Source organism: Mercurialis annua, linkage group LG2 (assembly GCF_937616625.2).
Source record: "Mercurialis annua linkage group LG2, ddMerAnnu1.2, whole genome shotgun sequence".
In the NCBI taxonomy this organism is placed as follows: Eukaryota; Viridiplantae; Streptophyta; class Magnoliopsida; order Malpighiales; family Euphorbiaceae; genus Mercurialis; species Mercurialis annua.
In genome coordinates, this window is record NC_065571.1 from 4145763 (window position 1) to 4163090 (window position 17328).

Below are 17328 nucleotides of genomic sequence, written 5' to 3' on the forward strand. Positions count from 1 at the left end.
CTAAGGAAGATTGACTTTTTTTTATTTCAATCTTCTATTGGTGCATGTTATTGTGTGTGCCTGTCCCCGTCTTGAAAGGGTTTACCTAAATGTTTGTGCTTGGAGGCTTAGAGCTAGTTTTGTTTCGTTTGGTTCATGATCTATCAGTTTGTTTACTTGCTCTCTACATCTTTTAGTAATAGTCTGAGTAATTATGACTGTTATTGCTTTACAGGTGTATATGACTCGCTCAGAAAGTGATCTGACGGTCAAAATGAAGTTGCATTCTTTGAAAATTAAAGACGAACTTCAAGGCCGTCTGTCTTCAAGTCCACAATATTTGGCGTACTCTGTGCTGCAGAATGATAAGACACCTGCATCTCCTAGTGTTATTGATCCCAAGGGAAGAGATATCTCTGCAGTGCCTCATGAAGATGATGATACTTTTAAGGATGCTTTGCCTGATTTTTTGTCTGTATCAGATCCTGGCCTTTATTCACCACGGACGGAAATGTCTATGTATGGAATTATGAGAGATATGAGCGAGTCGTCTGACTTTGAGTGTGCCGTAGCCTTAATTCATGAACAGGATCTATTACAAGGAAAGAGCATTTCTAATGAAATATTTTATGAGGCACAGGGTGGTGAAAATCTGGATTTTGTATCTGTTATTTTTTCAACAAGGTGTTCTTCTTCACCTGATTATAATGGTATAGATACACAGGTATAAAAATTATCTTAGATTCTAGTTATATCTTGAATTCTTTATCGAGACTTGTAATGCTGTACTGATGTATGCTTTGAAATGTTCAGATGAGTATTCGCATGTCAAAACTAGAGTTCTTTTGCAACAGACCTACTCTTGTTGCTTTAATTGGTTTTGGCTTCGATGTAAGTTATGCGAGTCCTGCTCAAAGTAGCACAGACATGGCTGTAATATCAGATGATAAATATTTGACCAACAAAGAAAAAACTGAAGACAGTGGTCGTGTTAAAGGGTTGCTGGGCTATGGTAAAAACCGAGTTGTGTTTTATTTAAACATGAATGTGGACAGTGTCACTGTCTCTCTCAGCAAAGAGGATGGCTCTCAGCTTGCTGTGCTTGTGCAGGAACGTTTCCTGTTGGATCTTAAGGTGAGAAAAATGTTGTCATGAATCCAATTGGATGACTTATTAATCTAATCGAATGACCTATTAATCCAATTGTAGGAACTTTTTTCCATAATTTCTAGATCCTTTTCCCACTTCCATTATTGTATGACTTTATTCAACTGTGTATGCAAGGTTCATCCAAGTTCTATTTCTATTGAAGGCACGTTAGGGAATTTCAGACTACGTGATATGTCACTTGGAAAAGATCATTGTTGGAGTTGGCTTTGTGACATACGTAATCCTGGGATTGAATCCCTGATCAAGGTAGTTACTTGTCTTATCATTGGCTCTGGTGTTGCGTAACTAATGACAAAAGTATACTCTTTCTTTACTTTTTTTCCCACTTTCTTTTTGCAGTTCAAATTTAGTTCTTATAGTGCTGATGATGATGATTATGAAGGATATGATTATAGTTTGAGTGGTCGACTATCTGCTGTACGCATTATTTTCCTCTACAGGTTTGTCCGAGAGGTATGTCGGAATAGAGCTGGTAATCATTCTCTGGGTTAAGTGACAATATTGTTGTTTCTTTGTCTGCAAATTAAGGTTGACCATTTTTGGAGTATTGGTGCTTAGATTTCTTCAACTGTACAATTGCTGCAGAATTTTGAAAACGTAGACATCTTAAAGGCCTAAGGAAAAAAGCTGACTCGGCGTCACAATGATTCTTCTTTGTGATGTCAAGTAAGGGAAGACAAATAAATTTAAATGCTAATTACCTTAAAAGAAAAATCAATATGTCTTCACAGCTGTAACGGCCTCATATTAGGAAAGAATATCTTAAGTTCAAATGCCATGTGCTGAATGGATTATGTTTTGCCGGGTTACACACTTTCCTCCAATATTCCAATAACTTATTTTAAATACTCCAAGATTAGAAATATGCGGAACAAATTGAGATAACAATGTGACACAAAAAGTGGAACAGATGGAAATGATACATTAAGCTCCTCGTTACGATTAACACATGCAATACAAGGTAATACTTTGCAGCAACAATATCTTAAAATGATCCTTCTAGGGCCACCAACCAAATTAAAGCCTTTACTTTTGAGGCATCAATTCCTATAAATATGATGGAGCATGCATACATAATTAGATCTTGGATTACAAACAAGATACTATCACACGAAAGAAATTCCAGAACGATTCCAAATCCTGGCTCTCTTGATGATTCTTTATGAAATGGTATGATTTAGGATTTTATGATATACAATGTCCTCTATCTCTGTCTATTTAGAATTCTGAAAAAAGTGAATTTTTCTAGAAATAGTTTCTCTGTCCAAAATAATTTTAGTATATAGTGTAAAGGTGAGATCAAATTCATTGACATTTGAAATTTATGGTACTGCGTATCACTTCTTTGCAGATGATGGTATATTTTATGGAACTTGCAACCCCGCATACTGAAGAAGCAATTAAACTTGTTGATAAAGTTGGAGGGTTTGAGTGGTTGATTCAGAAATATGAGATTGATGGAGCTACTGCAATAAAGCTGGACCTCTCCCTTGACACTCCAATTATCATTGTGCCCAGGAATTCTATGAGCAAAGAGTATGTTGATTTGTAATTCTATTGATTTTGTACGATGCTCATGTTTTATGACACTGCTGAAAGAACTAAACTTGAGAATGTTGCCAACTTTAATCATTAAAGAACTCACTGCACTTACAATTAATACTACTGTGAGAGTGTAATAAACTTAAGTTGATACCATTGGAAATCTAAATTTGGCTAATGTTAGATATGTAATGCAGAAGCATTCCATTTTGAGGACTTTTTTTGTTTCATTCATATTGCATTTTGAGCTTTGTTTGCCGATGAAGGCTTGATTGCAAACAATTATGTCCAATTATTTGTGAAGATTTATCCCATAATCATGTGGATTGAAAGAGGAGAATCCATATAGCTAACCACAATTAACTTGAGATTAAGACTTACCTGAGTTGAGCTGAGAATCTGAGATGAGTAGCTTAGATTGTCTTTGCCTATTTTTATTCTCGCTCTCTCTTTGACATCCTTCCAACTTAAAGAGTTCCCCGGTGAGTGGATTTTGTGTTTGTTTCAAATGCTTGAGATTTAACTTTTGCAGTTCCTTAAGCAGTTGAATGCTATAACTATGTGTGGATCTCTGTGTTTGTTTTAAATGCTGGATATTTAACTTCTGCAGTCCCGTAAGCTGTTGAATTCTAAAACTTTTTTATATGCTGGTTGTTGCAGTTTTATTCAACTCGACTTGGGCCAGTTGGAAGTAACAAATGAATTCAGTTGGCATGGCTGCCCAGAAAAGGATCCATCAGCTGTCCATATGGATGTTCTTCGTGCTAAGGTAGTTATGTTACATGTTTTGGTGGCTGTTTATGTAGCAGAGTTTAGCTTTTGAGCTATAGTTTTCTTTGTAAAATTTCAGATTCTAGGAATCAACATGTCTGTAGGAGTTGATGGTTGTTTAGGCAAGACTATGATACGGAAAGGAAAGGGACTTGATATTTCTATCCGTCGCAGTTTGCGGGATGTGTTTAGGAAAGTCCCAACATTTTCTCTTGAAGTTAAGGTAGAGTATTCTTGAACTTTTCAGCAATATGTTATAATTTCTGTCCTTTTCTTCTGCCTTCTGCTATTGATACTGTAATTGCTCTTGATAGGAAACTTTTGATCTTTGTGGTTGATATAGTGTCTGTAGTAAAATCAACTGTGTGTCTGTTTAATATATGATAGGGCTGTTATGCAGTTTGCATAGCATATTCAAAACCTCAAGTTCCTAGCTTTTTCCCTTCATAAATCACTAATTTATGGTGAAATTGTTTTTATTTAACTCATATTTTGTAATTGTCTATCTGGATATCATGATGAAAATCTCACTACAAATCCCATATTACTGAATTTGGATAAGTAATTGATCAAAAGATAATGTGACCACATGATTTGAAATCTCTTTGATTGTTATGTTATCTGTTGATGTTAGATTAGTCCTCAGAGGTAGGTACAATTGTTTTCCTCTTTATATTGAATTGTTGCAGCTGCACTATAGTTTAAGATGCTGAAGAGTGCTGTTATTTCTTTCTCCTTCAGTCCTTCCCTTAGAATCTTGTTTGGTGGGATCAATATAGGATGGCTGCGATGATCTGATTGATAACCGAGAAAACAAAAATACTCTTGATTGATGTCAATTATGTTTTCTTTATCTGAATCTGTTTTTTCCCCTTCCAAAATAGCTGTAATTCTCATTGCAAGTTTGACCAGGTGGATTTCCTTCATGCTGTGATGTCTGATAAAGAGTATAATGTAATTCTAGACTGTGTATACATGAATTTATATGAAGAGCCAACGCTTCCTCCAAGTTTTCGTGGTAGCAAAGCTGGTTCAAAAGATACTATGCGGACGCTGGTAGATATGGTCAACATAAATAGTCAAATGTTATTTTCACAAACTGTCAACATAGTAGCAGTTGATGTGAATTATGCATTGCTGGAGCTGTGTAATGGCGTTCATGAGTCACCTTTAGCTCATCTTGCTGTGAGTTGTTTCCTTTAATTACATATGTAATATCACATGCTCAATGTACACAAATATGCATATTTTCTTTGTCTAGCTTTTGTATATATGTTGAATATGGTATGCATTTGTGCTTGTTGCTTTTGCAGCTGGAGGGTCTATGGGTATCATATCGCACATCTTCATTGTCAGAAACGGATCTCTACATCACTATTCCTAAAATTTCTGTCTTGGATAATCGTCCTGATACAAAACCTGAAATGCGTTTGATGCTTGGATCATCTGCTGATGCTACTAAACAAGCTTCTGGTGGGAATTTACCACAATCTCTGAACAGGGGCAGCTTTAGGAGGATGCAATCTCAATCTGGAAGTGGCATGGATCCACCATGTTCAACGATGTTCTTGATGGACTATAGATGGCGACTTTCTTCCCAATCATGTGTGATTAGGGCGCAGCAGCCCCGTGTACTTGTGGTGCCAGATTTTCTTCTAGCCGTGGGGGAATTTTTTGTGCCAGCATTGGGGACTATAACTGGAAGGAATGAAACAATGGATCCTAAGAAGGATCCCATTTGTAGAAGCAATAGCATAGTACTCTCAGACTCTCTTTATAAACAGAGTGAAGATTTGGTGCAGTTGTCACCAAGTAGACAGCTAATAGTAGATGCCAAGGGTGTTGATGAGTATATATACGATGGATGTGGAAAGGTAATCTGTTTAAGTGAAGAAACCAATATGAAGGAACACCTTTCAGTGAGATATCGACCAATTGTAATAATTGGAGGTGGTAAGAAGTTGCGGTTTGTTAATGTGAAGATTGAGGTACTTCTGCTTCTCACATGTCATGTAGATTATGACTTATGGTTTTTTCTCATTTTTCTTTGCTGGTATTTTGCTCTCATGAAGTGGTGATAAGCATGTCATGATGAAGAGTTACAAGGAGGGCTAACCGGATAAGTGTAGCTTTGTGTGGAACCTTTAACACCAATTGCATTTTTCAAACAATTTGGAATCTAATAAAAATACACGTGAAATGTTGATTACAGTGGGAATTTGGAACAATTTTCTCCATTACATCCTTTAAAAAAGTTTTTCAAATTTAATTTGTGGTGTTGGATTTTGTTGGTGCAAGCTTAAGTTATTTCATGCCACTTTAATCATGACTATAACATTAGCACAACTTAGTTTCTAATAATAATATGCCATTTGTTATTGCATCAGAATGGTTCCCTTTTGAGGAAGCATGCATACTTGAGTAACGACAGCAGTTACTCAGTATCTGTTGAGGATGGTGTTGACATTTTGTTGGTAGACAATTCATCGCCTGATGGTGACAAAAACAGTATGGACATTGGTAAATCATCAGACATTTTGAATTTCTCAGATTCTCAAAATCAATCGCATGAAGTGCCGAGTTTCACTTTTGAAGCACAGGTAAAATTTTGTCATCTTTGTATTGTCTATCATTGTTTTAAATTCGTTTTCTTTTTTTGTTTCACTGGTAAATCTGTCTTGCTGACTTGCTATATTAAATTTGTTTTCTTTTGCACAACATCATGTGAACTTAAAGTTGGCGTCTTCTTTGACAAATATATAAAAAAAATGGCATCTTGGGCTGCTGACATAAAGGGTATGCGTTGGTAGCACATTTTTTTTTATTCTGTTAAACATGAAGTCAAAATCCGACACCTGAAAGGCTTGCCAAGTTGACTTCTTTCAATTTGGAAGTACAAGTACTTGGTTTTCCAGAGGATCCTTATCCTGCTAACTAAATGCTCCAAACTTATTTTGCATTCAGCCAGCATCGACGCATATTGGATCAGACCAAAGCTCTTAAAAATAGTACCTTAGGCTTAGGACATGGCTATTGTGTATATAAGTTCTCACACGTATCACCTCTCTAATTCAGGGTAGAAATTAGAAACTGTTAGTTGTGGAAGAGAAGAAAAAAGAAAAAGATAAATGACAGAACAAAGAATAAAGAAAATGGAGCTTTGCCAAAAAAAAAAAGGGTTATTTTCATTTCTTTGCAAGTCGAACCATATTCGAGTCCTATTTATGATGTGACAAACTGGTAATCATATTTATAATTTTCCTGCTACCATATTAGAACTTGAATGTGAAATCCTGCTTTCTTACAGGTTGAGGATAGGGATTCACAGCATCATTGTGATTATTGTTTGCTGATAATTATAAACTGAAAGCATGATCAAATTTCCGTGAATTTCTTCAGTTCTATATTTTGATTGGCTTGATCCTTATAATTATTATTATATCTGTATCCAGGTTGTTTCTCCTGAGTTTACCTTTTATGATGGTACCAAATCTTCAGTGGATGATCTCTCATACGGTGAAAGGCTTCTGCGCGCAAAATTGGATTTCAGTTTCATGTACAAAAACCATTTCATTGCACTTGTATACTTTTATGTGCTAGTAATTCTTGAGGCCCATTTTGTGCTTCCATAGTTCAAAGCTAAGTGAACCCTTCGCTTTAGATGGGAGAATGTGTTTTCATTTCTTGCTGTTATTTCACATTCCTTGAATCGTAAGTGGACAATAATACAATTTTGGAGATCTTCACATTTTATGAAGTCCATTTGCAATTTGAAATTTCCATAAAATACTAATAATTGTTAGGTAATGGTATATATGTGAATTTGATGAAAGGAACAATTACCAGAAATACATTTGCATATGGTATACTTTATTTCCAGACATAATTCTTTTCTTTTTGTTGTTTCGTTTATTTATTGCATGAGAGTTGAGAATGCTGTGTTTTTCTTTCTTCCCATTTTTAGATTTATGCTATCCTAGCTGTAATGAAAAGTTACCTATTTCACTTGACAGGTATGCATCAAAAGACAATGATACCTGGGTCCGAGCCCTTGTGAAGGATTTGACAGTTGAGGCTGGTTCTGGGCTCATGATTCTCAGTCCAGTGGATATTTCAGGGGGATACACTTCATTGAAGGAGAAAACAAATATCTCTGTGATTTCTACAGATATATGCTTCCACCTTTCCTTGAGCACCATTTCTCTTATACTTAACTTGCAGAATCATGCAACTGCAGCATTACAATTTGGAAATGCTACTCCCTTGGCACCTTGCATCAACTATGACCAAATCTGGGTCTCCCCAAAAGGTCGTCTTGTATTTAACTTTAGGAAGTTCATGATCTGTCTTTCTTTGTTTTCCCTTGTTCAGTAGGACTTTCCTACATGGTTGTTTTGGTCCTTCCTTACCATAATCTATCTTTTTTGTTCAGAAAATGGCCCTCGTAATAATCTTACTTTCTGGAGACCTCAAGCTCCGTCAAATTATGTTATATTGGGAGACTGTGTGACATCAAGGTAAGCTTTTTCTGGACTTCTATAAAATTCTTCATCGTCTAAGGAAATCTAAAAAAAAACTTTTTTTTGGCTGAATTCTGAACATTCATTAGATTTAATGTTCTTATATTAGCATTATAGTTGATTTGCTTAGAAGGTAAGTCTCCAAGTTCATAGCTTATAGTAGTTAGGCGTATCCATACATTTTTTTTTGGTTAGCAAACCAAAGGGATTAATTATTTATCACTTCAAAATTTTAAACTCCACAGATGCTGGAATGGCAGCATCCAGGACTGAACTATAAAGAAAAGTATTGCTTCAGACTAACAAAACAACTGAACCTTGATTACTTATCAGGGTTAATTGGCATATGGGAGACTCTGGATTTACCTTGCCTTTGATCTGTTGACCTAGCAGTATTTATCATATTTATAAATTAATTCTTGTAAGAGAATAGGACTAATTAGGTGGAGATTTGAAGTTCTCTTCAGATTCATTTGCTTCTTAAGTGATAGGATACCACTTTTGTTATGAGTTTAAGAATCCCTTTTGCATCTGTTCCATTCTTCACGTTAATGTTATAATTTTACACTGAAGCTTCCATGTTTTGTTAAAAAATTATCAACTTTTAGAATATTAAAGTCATTTAGACGTTTAGACTTTCGATGAATGTGAATAATTATTCGAATCACTTTATTTTCTTCTGTGCTTCAGTGCTTTTCTTCCTTTGTCTTCTGTTCAATGTTTTCTTAACCCCTCCAGTAGAGTTTTAATTTGATTTTTGACAATTATTGCAAGTGGCTTGATGATTTTCTTTATTATTTTGTCAGTACTGCTAGTATTCAGAGTTTGTTCATTAGTGTAATGATTATTTGCTTATCATACTTCTTTTTACTGTCTCATCTGAATTGTTCTCTTATCTTCACTTTGTGTCAGGTCAATTCCTCCTTCTCAAGCAGTAATGGCAGTAAGTAACACATATGGACGTGTGAGAAAGCCTGTTGGATTCAATCTCATTGCCTCATTGTCTGGAATGCAAGGATTTGGGAATGACACCCATTCTGATTCTGGTTCTGATTGTTCTCTTTGGATGCCTGTTGCACCAGAAGGATATACAGCTCTGGGTTGTGTGGCACATAGAGGAAGAGAATCACCTCCAAGTCATATTGTTTATTGTCTGCGCTCTGATCTTGTGGCATCCTCGGCATATTCAGAATGCATATTCAATGTGCCACCAAATTCTGTGTCCACATCTGGGTTCAGTATTTGGCGCATGGACAATGTAATTGCATCATTTTCTGCCCATTTATCTACTGAATCACCTTCCAGAATAAGCTGTTGCAACCTGAGTCATCTTCTTCTTTGGAATTCTATTCGGCACCATTCTTTGTCTAAAGAAACTGCATCAGATTTGGCTCTCAACTATGATCATAAAAGTCGGCAAACAGCCATCGAGAGCGACAACTCATCTGGATGGGACATAATCCGATCAATTTCAAAGGCTTCTAATTGTTACATATCAACTCCAAACTTTGAGAGGATATGGTGGGACAAGGGTAGTGATGTAAGGCGACCTGTCTCAATATGGCGACCTATTGCACGTTCAGGTTATGGTATTCTAGGAGACTGCATTACTGAAGGGTTAGTAATCTTGCCAAACATAATTTGTTTTTCCATCCTTTCTATCTGCTTTACTTTGTAAAGGCCTGTCCTGTTCTTGTGAATTTTATTTAATCAACACATGTTATTGATTTCCCTTTTCACAGCTTGGAACCACCTGCTCTGGGCTTAGTTTTTAAGGCTGATAATGCTGAAATCTCTTCAAGGCCAGTGCAGTTTACCAAAGTTTCTCATATTGTGGGGAAGGGCATTGATGAAGTCTTTTTCTGGTATCCAATTGCTCCTCCTGGTTATGCTTCACTAGGATGTGTTGTCACTAGAACAAATGAAACACCTAGAATTGCTTCATTGTGCTGCCCAAGGATGGATCTCGTTAACCAAGCAAATATTATTGAGGTGCCCATTTCTAGATCTCCAAGTTCCAAGACATCTCACTATTGGAGCATTTGGAAAGTTGAAAATCAGGTTAATATTAAAGCTCACCGATTTCTTAGTATGAATTTATTACTGCTTTATAGTTTTCTATTTCGTGGTTCTCAACCAATTAAATTTTATCAGAACATTAGTAATCATGATGTTCACTTAAATCCTATTTTTATGTAGGCATGTACTTTTCTTGCTCGCTCGGATCTTAAAAAACCATCAAGCCGGTTGGCATTTTCTATTGGTGATTCTGTGAAGCCAAAGTCTCGGGAAAATATAACAGCTGAGCTGAAGCTAAGATGCTTCTCTGTAACTGTTTTAGATAGCTTATGTGGAATGGTATGTAGCCCCTACAACTATATGGCCTTAGACCGTGGTCTAGAGTTATCTTTTTCATTCTAATATTTGATTTTGTTATGCCAGATGACACCTCTGTTTGACACCACAATAACCAATATCAAACTTGCAACACATGGTCGCCTAGAAGCAATGAATGCTGTACTCATTTCCTCTATTGCTGCATCAACTTTCAATGCGCAGTTAGAAGCATGGGAGCCACTTGTTGAACCTTTTGATGGAATTTTCAAGTAATTTTGTCACTTATACTTGCATTTTTATGTTTCACTGTACCTGTTTTTCTCTCATTTCTCATTTTTTCATTTTCAAGGTTTGAAACGTATGATAACAATGTGCATCCACCATCTAAACTTGCAAAGAGAGTACGTGTTGCTGCAACCAGTATCCTAAATGCAAATATTAGTGCAGCCAATCTTGAAACTTTTGTGGGAACAATTCTTTCCTGGAGAAAACAGTTAGAGTTGGATCAGAAAGCAAGAAAGCTAAATGAGGTGCACTCATTTAATTGTGTTTTCTATGTTTAAAATTTTATGTATTTATGCGATGTATCGACATGATGCTCTAACAATCACAGGACGCTGACAGTCATCATAGGCACGAAGAGGATCCAACTTATTCTGCTTTGGATGAAGATGATTTTCAGACTGTAACAATAGAAAATGAACTTGGGTGTGATATTTATCTGAAAAAGGTGGAGGGGGATGCGGGCGCAGTTGAAAAACTACATCATTGTGGTTGTTCTTCTGCATGGATTCCACCTCCAAGATTTTCTGACAGGTTGAAAGTTGCAGATGAATCTAGGGAATCACGATGCTACGTTGTTATCTACATACTAGAAGCTAAGGTTGCAAATATTCAAGTTCATGCAGCTGTCTGTGCTCATAGCAGATAGCATTTGGTTTCCCTGGAACTAAATATTAGTTTCCCTACTTTTGCAGGGTTTGCCCATCATTGATGATGGCAATAGCCATAACTTCTTTTGTGCTCTACGCCTTGCTGTTGATAGTCAGGGAACAGATCAGCAAAAGCTATTTCCTCAGAGTGCAAGGACGAAATGCGTGAAGCCTATACTTTCAGAAGTAAAAGAGCTTATGAATGGCACTGCAAAGTGGAATGAACTTTTTGTTTTTGAAATTCCTCGTAAGGTATATATATTTGGGATTTTCTATATTTTTATTTAGTTTAATATGGAAGACTGGATACATTACGCACCTTTTTTCCTTTCTTTGTTATATTAACTTGTGCGTTGTTAAGATAATAAAATTATTGTTGTAGCCTCGCTCAACAACTTGATCTATTGGGTAAAATGGTTATTTGATATGGTATTAGAGTCTCTATGATCGAAAAGTCTAGAATCCAATCCTTGGACCATCTGGTCAATTAAAATATTCGAGTACAAGGTGAAGTGGGGTAATATGCTTGTTTGTTCACGCGTCAAGTCCAATGGGCATTTGCATGGGGGTTGTGTTAAGGTAATAAAACTATTGTTGAAGCCTCACCCAACAACTTGAGCTATTGAGTGATTGATTATTTGAAATGAATTAGTACGCTTGATAGAGTGGCCACTTATTCCACAAAGTACGATCTAAGGTTCCACTACCATTCACTAAATTCTTCTGTGTTTGTTAAGCACACTGCAGTGGAGTAACATGCCATTGCTTTTTTTGAATCAGCCATCTGTCGAGTAAAATTTGCAGATGGAAGTTTAATTTGCATGTATTGATGTTATTTCTTTGTAACATGCCTGCTGTTTATCAGCCTTTTGACTAAAATAGACTATTGATGTGCAGTATGGAACATAACGGCTGGTTAAGATGCTAGAATGGATGACCAAATTCTGAAACTTTTGTCCTCTTTTAGTTGGTTGATAAATTTCTTGCTGCATATTCAATCTGACTTATTAGTTCTAGATTCTCTGTTGAAAGTTTGGATAATCGTATCACGTATGGCAGAAATATTTAGTGCATGCCTAATAAATTTACAGGCTGAATGCTCGCTACAGATGATCTAGTAGTTTGAAGACTATTCAAATTTTGGTTGGATTCTTCTTCAGTGCCATACCCACCATTTGGCTTCATTATTTTCATTTTTAATTAATAGGGTACCGGAAGTTGTACAGTACCTTCCACTATCATTTCAACTTACATCTATATAATTTTTAGGTCATCTCAATTGCTTAGGTACTCATTGTTTCTGCATTTTTGGTTCAATGGTATAGATGTTCATGAATAATTCACAATTTGACATAACCTCTTTTGTTAATTTTTTGTTTTTGCAGGGGATGGCTAAGCTAGAAGTGGAGGTAACAAATCTTGCTGCAAAAGCCGGAAAGGGTGTGTAGCTCAACTTTTGAATTCAAATTCACTTTGCATAAAGTGGCCTGAAGATCATAAATCTGATTTTCTCTTTTCAGCTATTATCTATCTCTTGGTTTGCTTGTCTATTTGATTTCTTTCTTTGTTTGTCAATATTTCTATTAGCTGAGTGACATTTTCTCTTCAAGACTCTTTTTACATCTACTGTTTATTTCCTAGAGCTCTTTGTAGCTTCTAACCATTTGCTGTCTTTTAATTCATTTAGGGCAAGTGAATTCGTGAATTGGAATAATGTTTTATCTTATTCCGTGGAATTGATTATACTTGGGTTAAATTCTGTCTAATAGAACTTTAAAGCCTATAGTTTGCTTCTAACAAAGTCGTGTAAGCTGTAAATGAGTAAGTAACAATCAAGTAATGAGCTTGCTCATGAACATTTTGGAGTACAGGCTATATGTCTATGATTCTACTTTTAGTTGCCTTGTTACATAAGCTTAAAATTAAGTTTTAAACTTGAATAGGAATTTCATCAAAAAATAAATGGTATGTTCTTAAGCTCCTTCATTAATTGGTTGCTGTGTTCTTTGTTTACTTATTGGTCTCACTGAAAGTCTGAAGGCAAGTGTGTTGATTATCAAGATTTATTGATTTCTTTTCCTTTTTTTCATGGATGTTATTTTATCCAGTACATAAGAAATAACAACTAAGCTTACAGCACTATATTGGATATGAAAGGCATTTATGTTCTTGGAATTGGTACAGGTGAAGTTTCTGGCGCACTCTCTTTGCCTGTTGGACATGGAACAGGCATGCTAAAGAAAATGGCCTCATCAAGGATGTTATATCAATCAAATAGTGGCGAGAATATTGTGTCACATCCTTTAAGAAGGAGGGTGAGCATTGTATTGCAGCTGCATATATACATTCTATGTTTGGAACAGTGAAATTCTCTTTTGTAATATATATATTTTCTGTTTGTTCTTTTTTTTTTCTCTTGCAGATCCAGAAAGATAGTATTGAAGTGTTGCATGACTGCGGTAGCCTGCTAGTTTCTACTACTTATTTTGAGAGGAATATGGTATCAAACTTACCTAGAGATAAAGATGCTGAGAACTCGAATCACAGAGATATAGGTTTCTGGGTTCGTCTTCGCCCCGAGGGTTCATGGGAGGGTATTCGTTCATTACTTCCGCTGTCAGTGGTCCCCAAATTGTTAGAGAATGATTTTGTTGCCATGGAAGTGGTCATGAAAAATGGCAAGAAGCATGCAATTTTCAGGGGTCTTGTGACTGTCGTGAATGAGGCAGATATTCAATTGGATATTCTTGTATGTCATGCCTCTTTGGTTTCCTCTTCAGGGAGAAGCAACATGAACACTGTGATAGAAGAGATCTTTGAAAACCAATATTATAGTCCTATTTCTGGTTGGGGTAACAAGTGGCCTGGCTTTAGAAGTAATGATCCAGGACGATGGAGCACCAGGGACTTATCATATTCATCTAATGTTAGTAGATGTTGAAACAACAATGCTTCTTTTATTTATTAGTAATATAATACCGCTGTATATTTTACCTGACTCCTGTTTTATTTTGAAGGACTTCTTTGAACCTTCCCTTGCTTCTGGATGGCAATGGACATCTGCATGGATTATTGATAAATCATCCCCTGTTGATACTGATGGCTGGACATATGGGCCTGATTTCCACATCTTAAAGTGGCCCCCAACTTCAAAGTCATGCACAAAATCTTCCGTTGATGTTGTGCGACGCAGGCGTTGGATTCGTAGGAGGCAACTACAAACTGGGCAGGGATTGAATAGCATGAATGACAAATTAATTTCCATAAATCCTGGATCATCAGCTGTTTTACCATGGAGAAGCACATCTAAGGATTCGGACCAGTGCGTACAAGTTCGCCCTTATGTTGATCAATGTCAGCCTGCATATTCATGGGGACAGACAGTTACTTTTGGATCTGGATATGCATTTGGGAAGGAGCAGGCTTTTGCTGATCAAGGCTTGCTTGCCAGACAGAATACATCGAGGCAGGGCACTAAAGCGCCTGATGCTTTTAAGTTGAACCAGCTTGAGAAGAAGGATGCTTTATTTTGCTGTTCCCCTGGTACTGGAAGTAAACAGTTTTGGCTTAGCGTAGGTGCTGATGCATCAATTCTTAACACTGAATTGAATACTCCTGTTTATGATTGGAGAATTTCTATTAGTTCTCCATTGAAATTGGAAAACCAGCTTCCTTGCCCAGCTGAATTCACAATTTGGGAAAAAACAGACGATGAAGGTTGTATTGAGCGACTAAATGGTATTCTCTCTTCACGTGAGAGCATGCATGTATATTCAACAGATATTTACAAGCCTGTTTATCTCACATTAATTGTTCAGGGTGGCTGGCATCTGGAAAAGGTAAATAATTTTTCATAATGTATATATGCCCACATTCTATTTGAAGTTCATTTTATACTATATCTGCATGTTTTATACAACATATTTCTGCTGTATTTAAATTTTAGTTTGTGGCATACATTTAATCAACATTTCCTTCTATTAGCAGGATCCTGTTCTTGTTCTGGATCTTCCTTCCAGTGACCATGTCTCATCATTCTGGATGGTACACCAGCAAAATAAAAGGTCGAGCTCATTAATTTATTATAATTTATTCAAATGTTTAAATTAATTGAACTTCGCTATGTATTAATTACTATTAGATTTTAGATTATGGAAGTAAATATTCTTGCGTTTACTGCGACTGTTCTGTTCATTCTGGTAGGAACGTTTGTGGAATAAATTTTCAAATTCAAATGTTTAAATTTAAAATAATATGTTTTTTTATTTTTCAATTTATTTTGTGATTTTAATCAACTATTTTAATTTTAATATGATTTTTTTTTTGTCTTTTTAATAAATTTATTTTAATGTCTTCTAATTTTTATTATTAATTTAAAAAATATATGAACATAATTAAATTATTTATCATTATAATTTATTATTTATTTTATTATAATTAAACACATGGATGTATCTTGTTAGTATTGAATAAATTATGGCTGTAATGTGTTCAATGTTTAAATAATTTATTGGGAATATGCTGAGAATATTCTTTTTGGTGCTGAAAATAGTATTGGAGAAAAAACACTAGGTGATTTTTTTTTTAATTTTTTAGTGTAAATTGTTGGAGATGACCTTAGTCTCCATTACGAACCTAAGATTTTGTTTCTTTGTTGCTGATGTATTTTATATATACCGACATCATGTGCACCAAATTTGGAAATATATAAATGGCAAGAGTCAGTCTCACAGTAATGTGTAGCTATACACACACACAGACACACACAATGACACTTATAGAACCGCATTGACACAGCCCTGGATTATGATATTAACCATTTTAGTTGGATGCAGGAGACTGCGTGTGAGTGTTGAACGAGAAATGGGAGGAACAATTGCTGCACCAAAAGTCATTCGGTTTTTTGTGCCATATTGGATAGTAAATGATTCGTCTTTGCCACTGGCATATACAATTGTAGAGATTGAGCCTATGGATGATGCAAAAACACAATTAAAAAATTCCTCAAACTCAATGGAAAGGAAATTTTTTGGTGCTAAGCGAAATATTCAAGTACTTGAATTTATTGAGGATACTACCCCCCTACCTACCATGTTTTCTCCGCAAGACTCTGCAGGTCGCAGTGGGCTTATAATGTTCCAATCCCAGAAAGACTCTTATATGTCACCACGAGTGGGCCTTGCGGTTGCTGTTCGTCATTGTGAGGTCTATAGTCCTGGGGTTTCTCTTCTTGAGCTTGAAAAGAAGGTGATTTGGATGGAAAGATAGCTTATCTGCATAGCTTGGACTTCAAATTTATCTGCTGAGCTTGAAATTTTTGTTATTTTCTCTCTCTCTCTCTCTCTAATGTGATGCTGGTCAAATCTTTTTCAGGAGAGGGTTGATGTCAAGGCATTTAGCTCAGATGGATCCTACTACAAGCTTTCAGCTCTACTTAAGACCTCGGAGAGGACTAAGGTGTTTTTTCTAATACTCGTTTTTTTTTTTCTATTATACATTTCACATTAGTTTGCCTATGTACAATGAATTTTAAGAAGCAATTTTTATTTATTTATTCTTCTGGAGAAAATTTATGCACAAGTTTTGTGAAGATTTATTGCCTTGTGAAGAGTGGATTGATCGAGTCATAGATGACTCTAAGGATTGTGCTGTAGTAAAGACTGGTTTGTGATCATATGTTGGTTAGTAGTCAAATACAACCTGCATTGCGTAATCAAGGATGGGGTAACAACCTGCATTGTGATCATATGGTGGAGGACCTACTAGACTGATTTGTGATCAATGCAACCTGCATTGTGATCATATGGTGGAGGACCTACTAGACTGATTTGTGATCAATGCAACCTGCTCCAAGGCGACAGGGATCTACTTTTAAACTTTTGAAAGAGATGTTGATTTGGTTTTTCCCCTCACATGCATGTATATCTTCACCGGTATTGCATCTTCTTTGTGTGTTTGCATGGTTCTGTTCGACCAACAACTGAAACTGAGTGTTAATTAGTTTAGCATGCGCGTATTCAAGGATGTCACAGCATGAGGATGTATCCTTTTGTAAATAGTTTTTAAGATCTGTGTTT

General features: G+C 35.9%; 1 protein-coding gene across 6 annotated transcripts in view; it reads left to right on the forward strand.

Moving 5' to 3' along the window:
• LOC126667840 (uncharacterized) overlaps positions 1-17328 on the forward strand; it is a 37614-nt gene that overhangs the window by 13137 nt on the left and 7149 nt on the right. For 5 of the 6 annotated variants that reach the window (XM_050360935.2, XM_050360933.2, XM_050360934.2 and 2 more), the window contains 27 exons: positions 215-703; positions 793-1113; positions 1264-1395; positions 1489-1602; positions 2501-2685; positions 3352-3460; positions 3542-3685; positions 4375-4647; positions 4776-5450; positions 5850-6062; positions 6915-7018; positions 7476-7771; positions 7895-7979; positions 8895-9599; positions 9725-10043; positions 10182-10340; positions 10425-10588; positions 10669-10849; positions 10933-11202; positions 11297-11503; positions 12637-12691; positions 13436-13566; positions 13674-14177; positions 14269-15090; positions 15236-15315; positions 16087-16498; positions 16625-16708. In XM_050360935.2, the coding sequence (XP_050216892.1) occupies positions 215-703; positions 793-1113; positions 1264-1395; positions 1489-1602; positions 2501-2685; positions 3352-3460; positions 3542-3685; positions 4375-4647; positions 4776-5450; positions 5850-6062; positions 6915-7018; positions 7476-7771; positions 7895-7979; positions 8895-9599; positions 9725-10043; positions 10182-10340; positions 10425-10588; positions 10669-10849; positions 10933-11202; positions 11297-11503; positions 12637-12691; positions 13436-13566; positions 13674-14177; positions 14269-15090; positions 15236-15315; positions 16087-16498; positions 16625-16708 (7233 nt within the window). The remainder of the gene's footprint in view (positions 1-214; positions 704-792; positions 1114-1263; positions 1396-1488; positions 1603-2500; positions 2686-3351; positions 3461-3541; positions 3686-4374; positions 4648-4775; positions 5451-5849; positions 6063-6914; positions 7019-7475; positions 7772-7894; positions 7980-8894; positions 9600-9724; positions 10044-10181; positions 10341-10424; positions 10589-10668; positions 10850-10932; positions 11203-11296; positions 11504-12636; positions 12692-13435; positions 13567-13673; positions 14178-14268; positions 15091-15235; positions 15316-16086; positions 16499-16624; positions 16709-17328) is intronic. The other variant, XM_050360932.2, reaches the window with a different exon arrangement.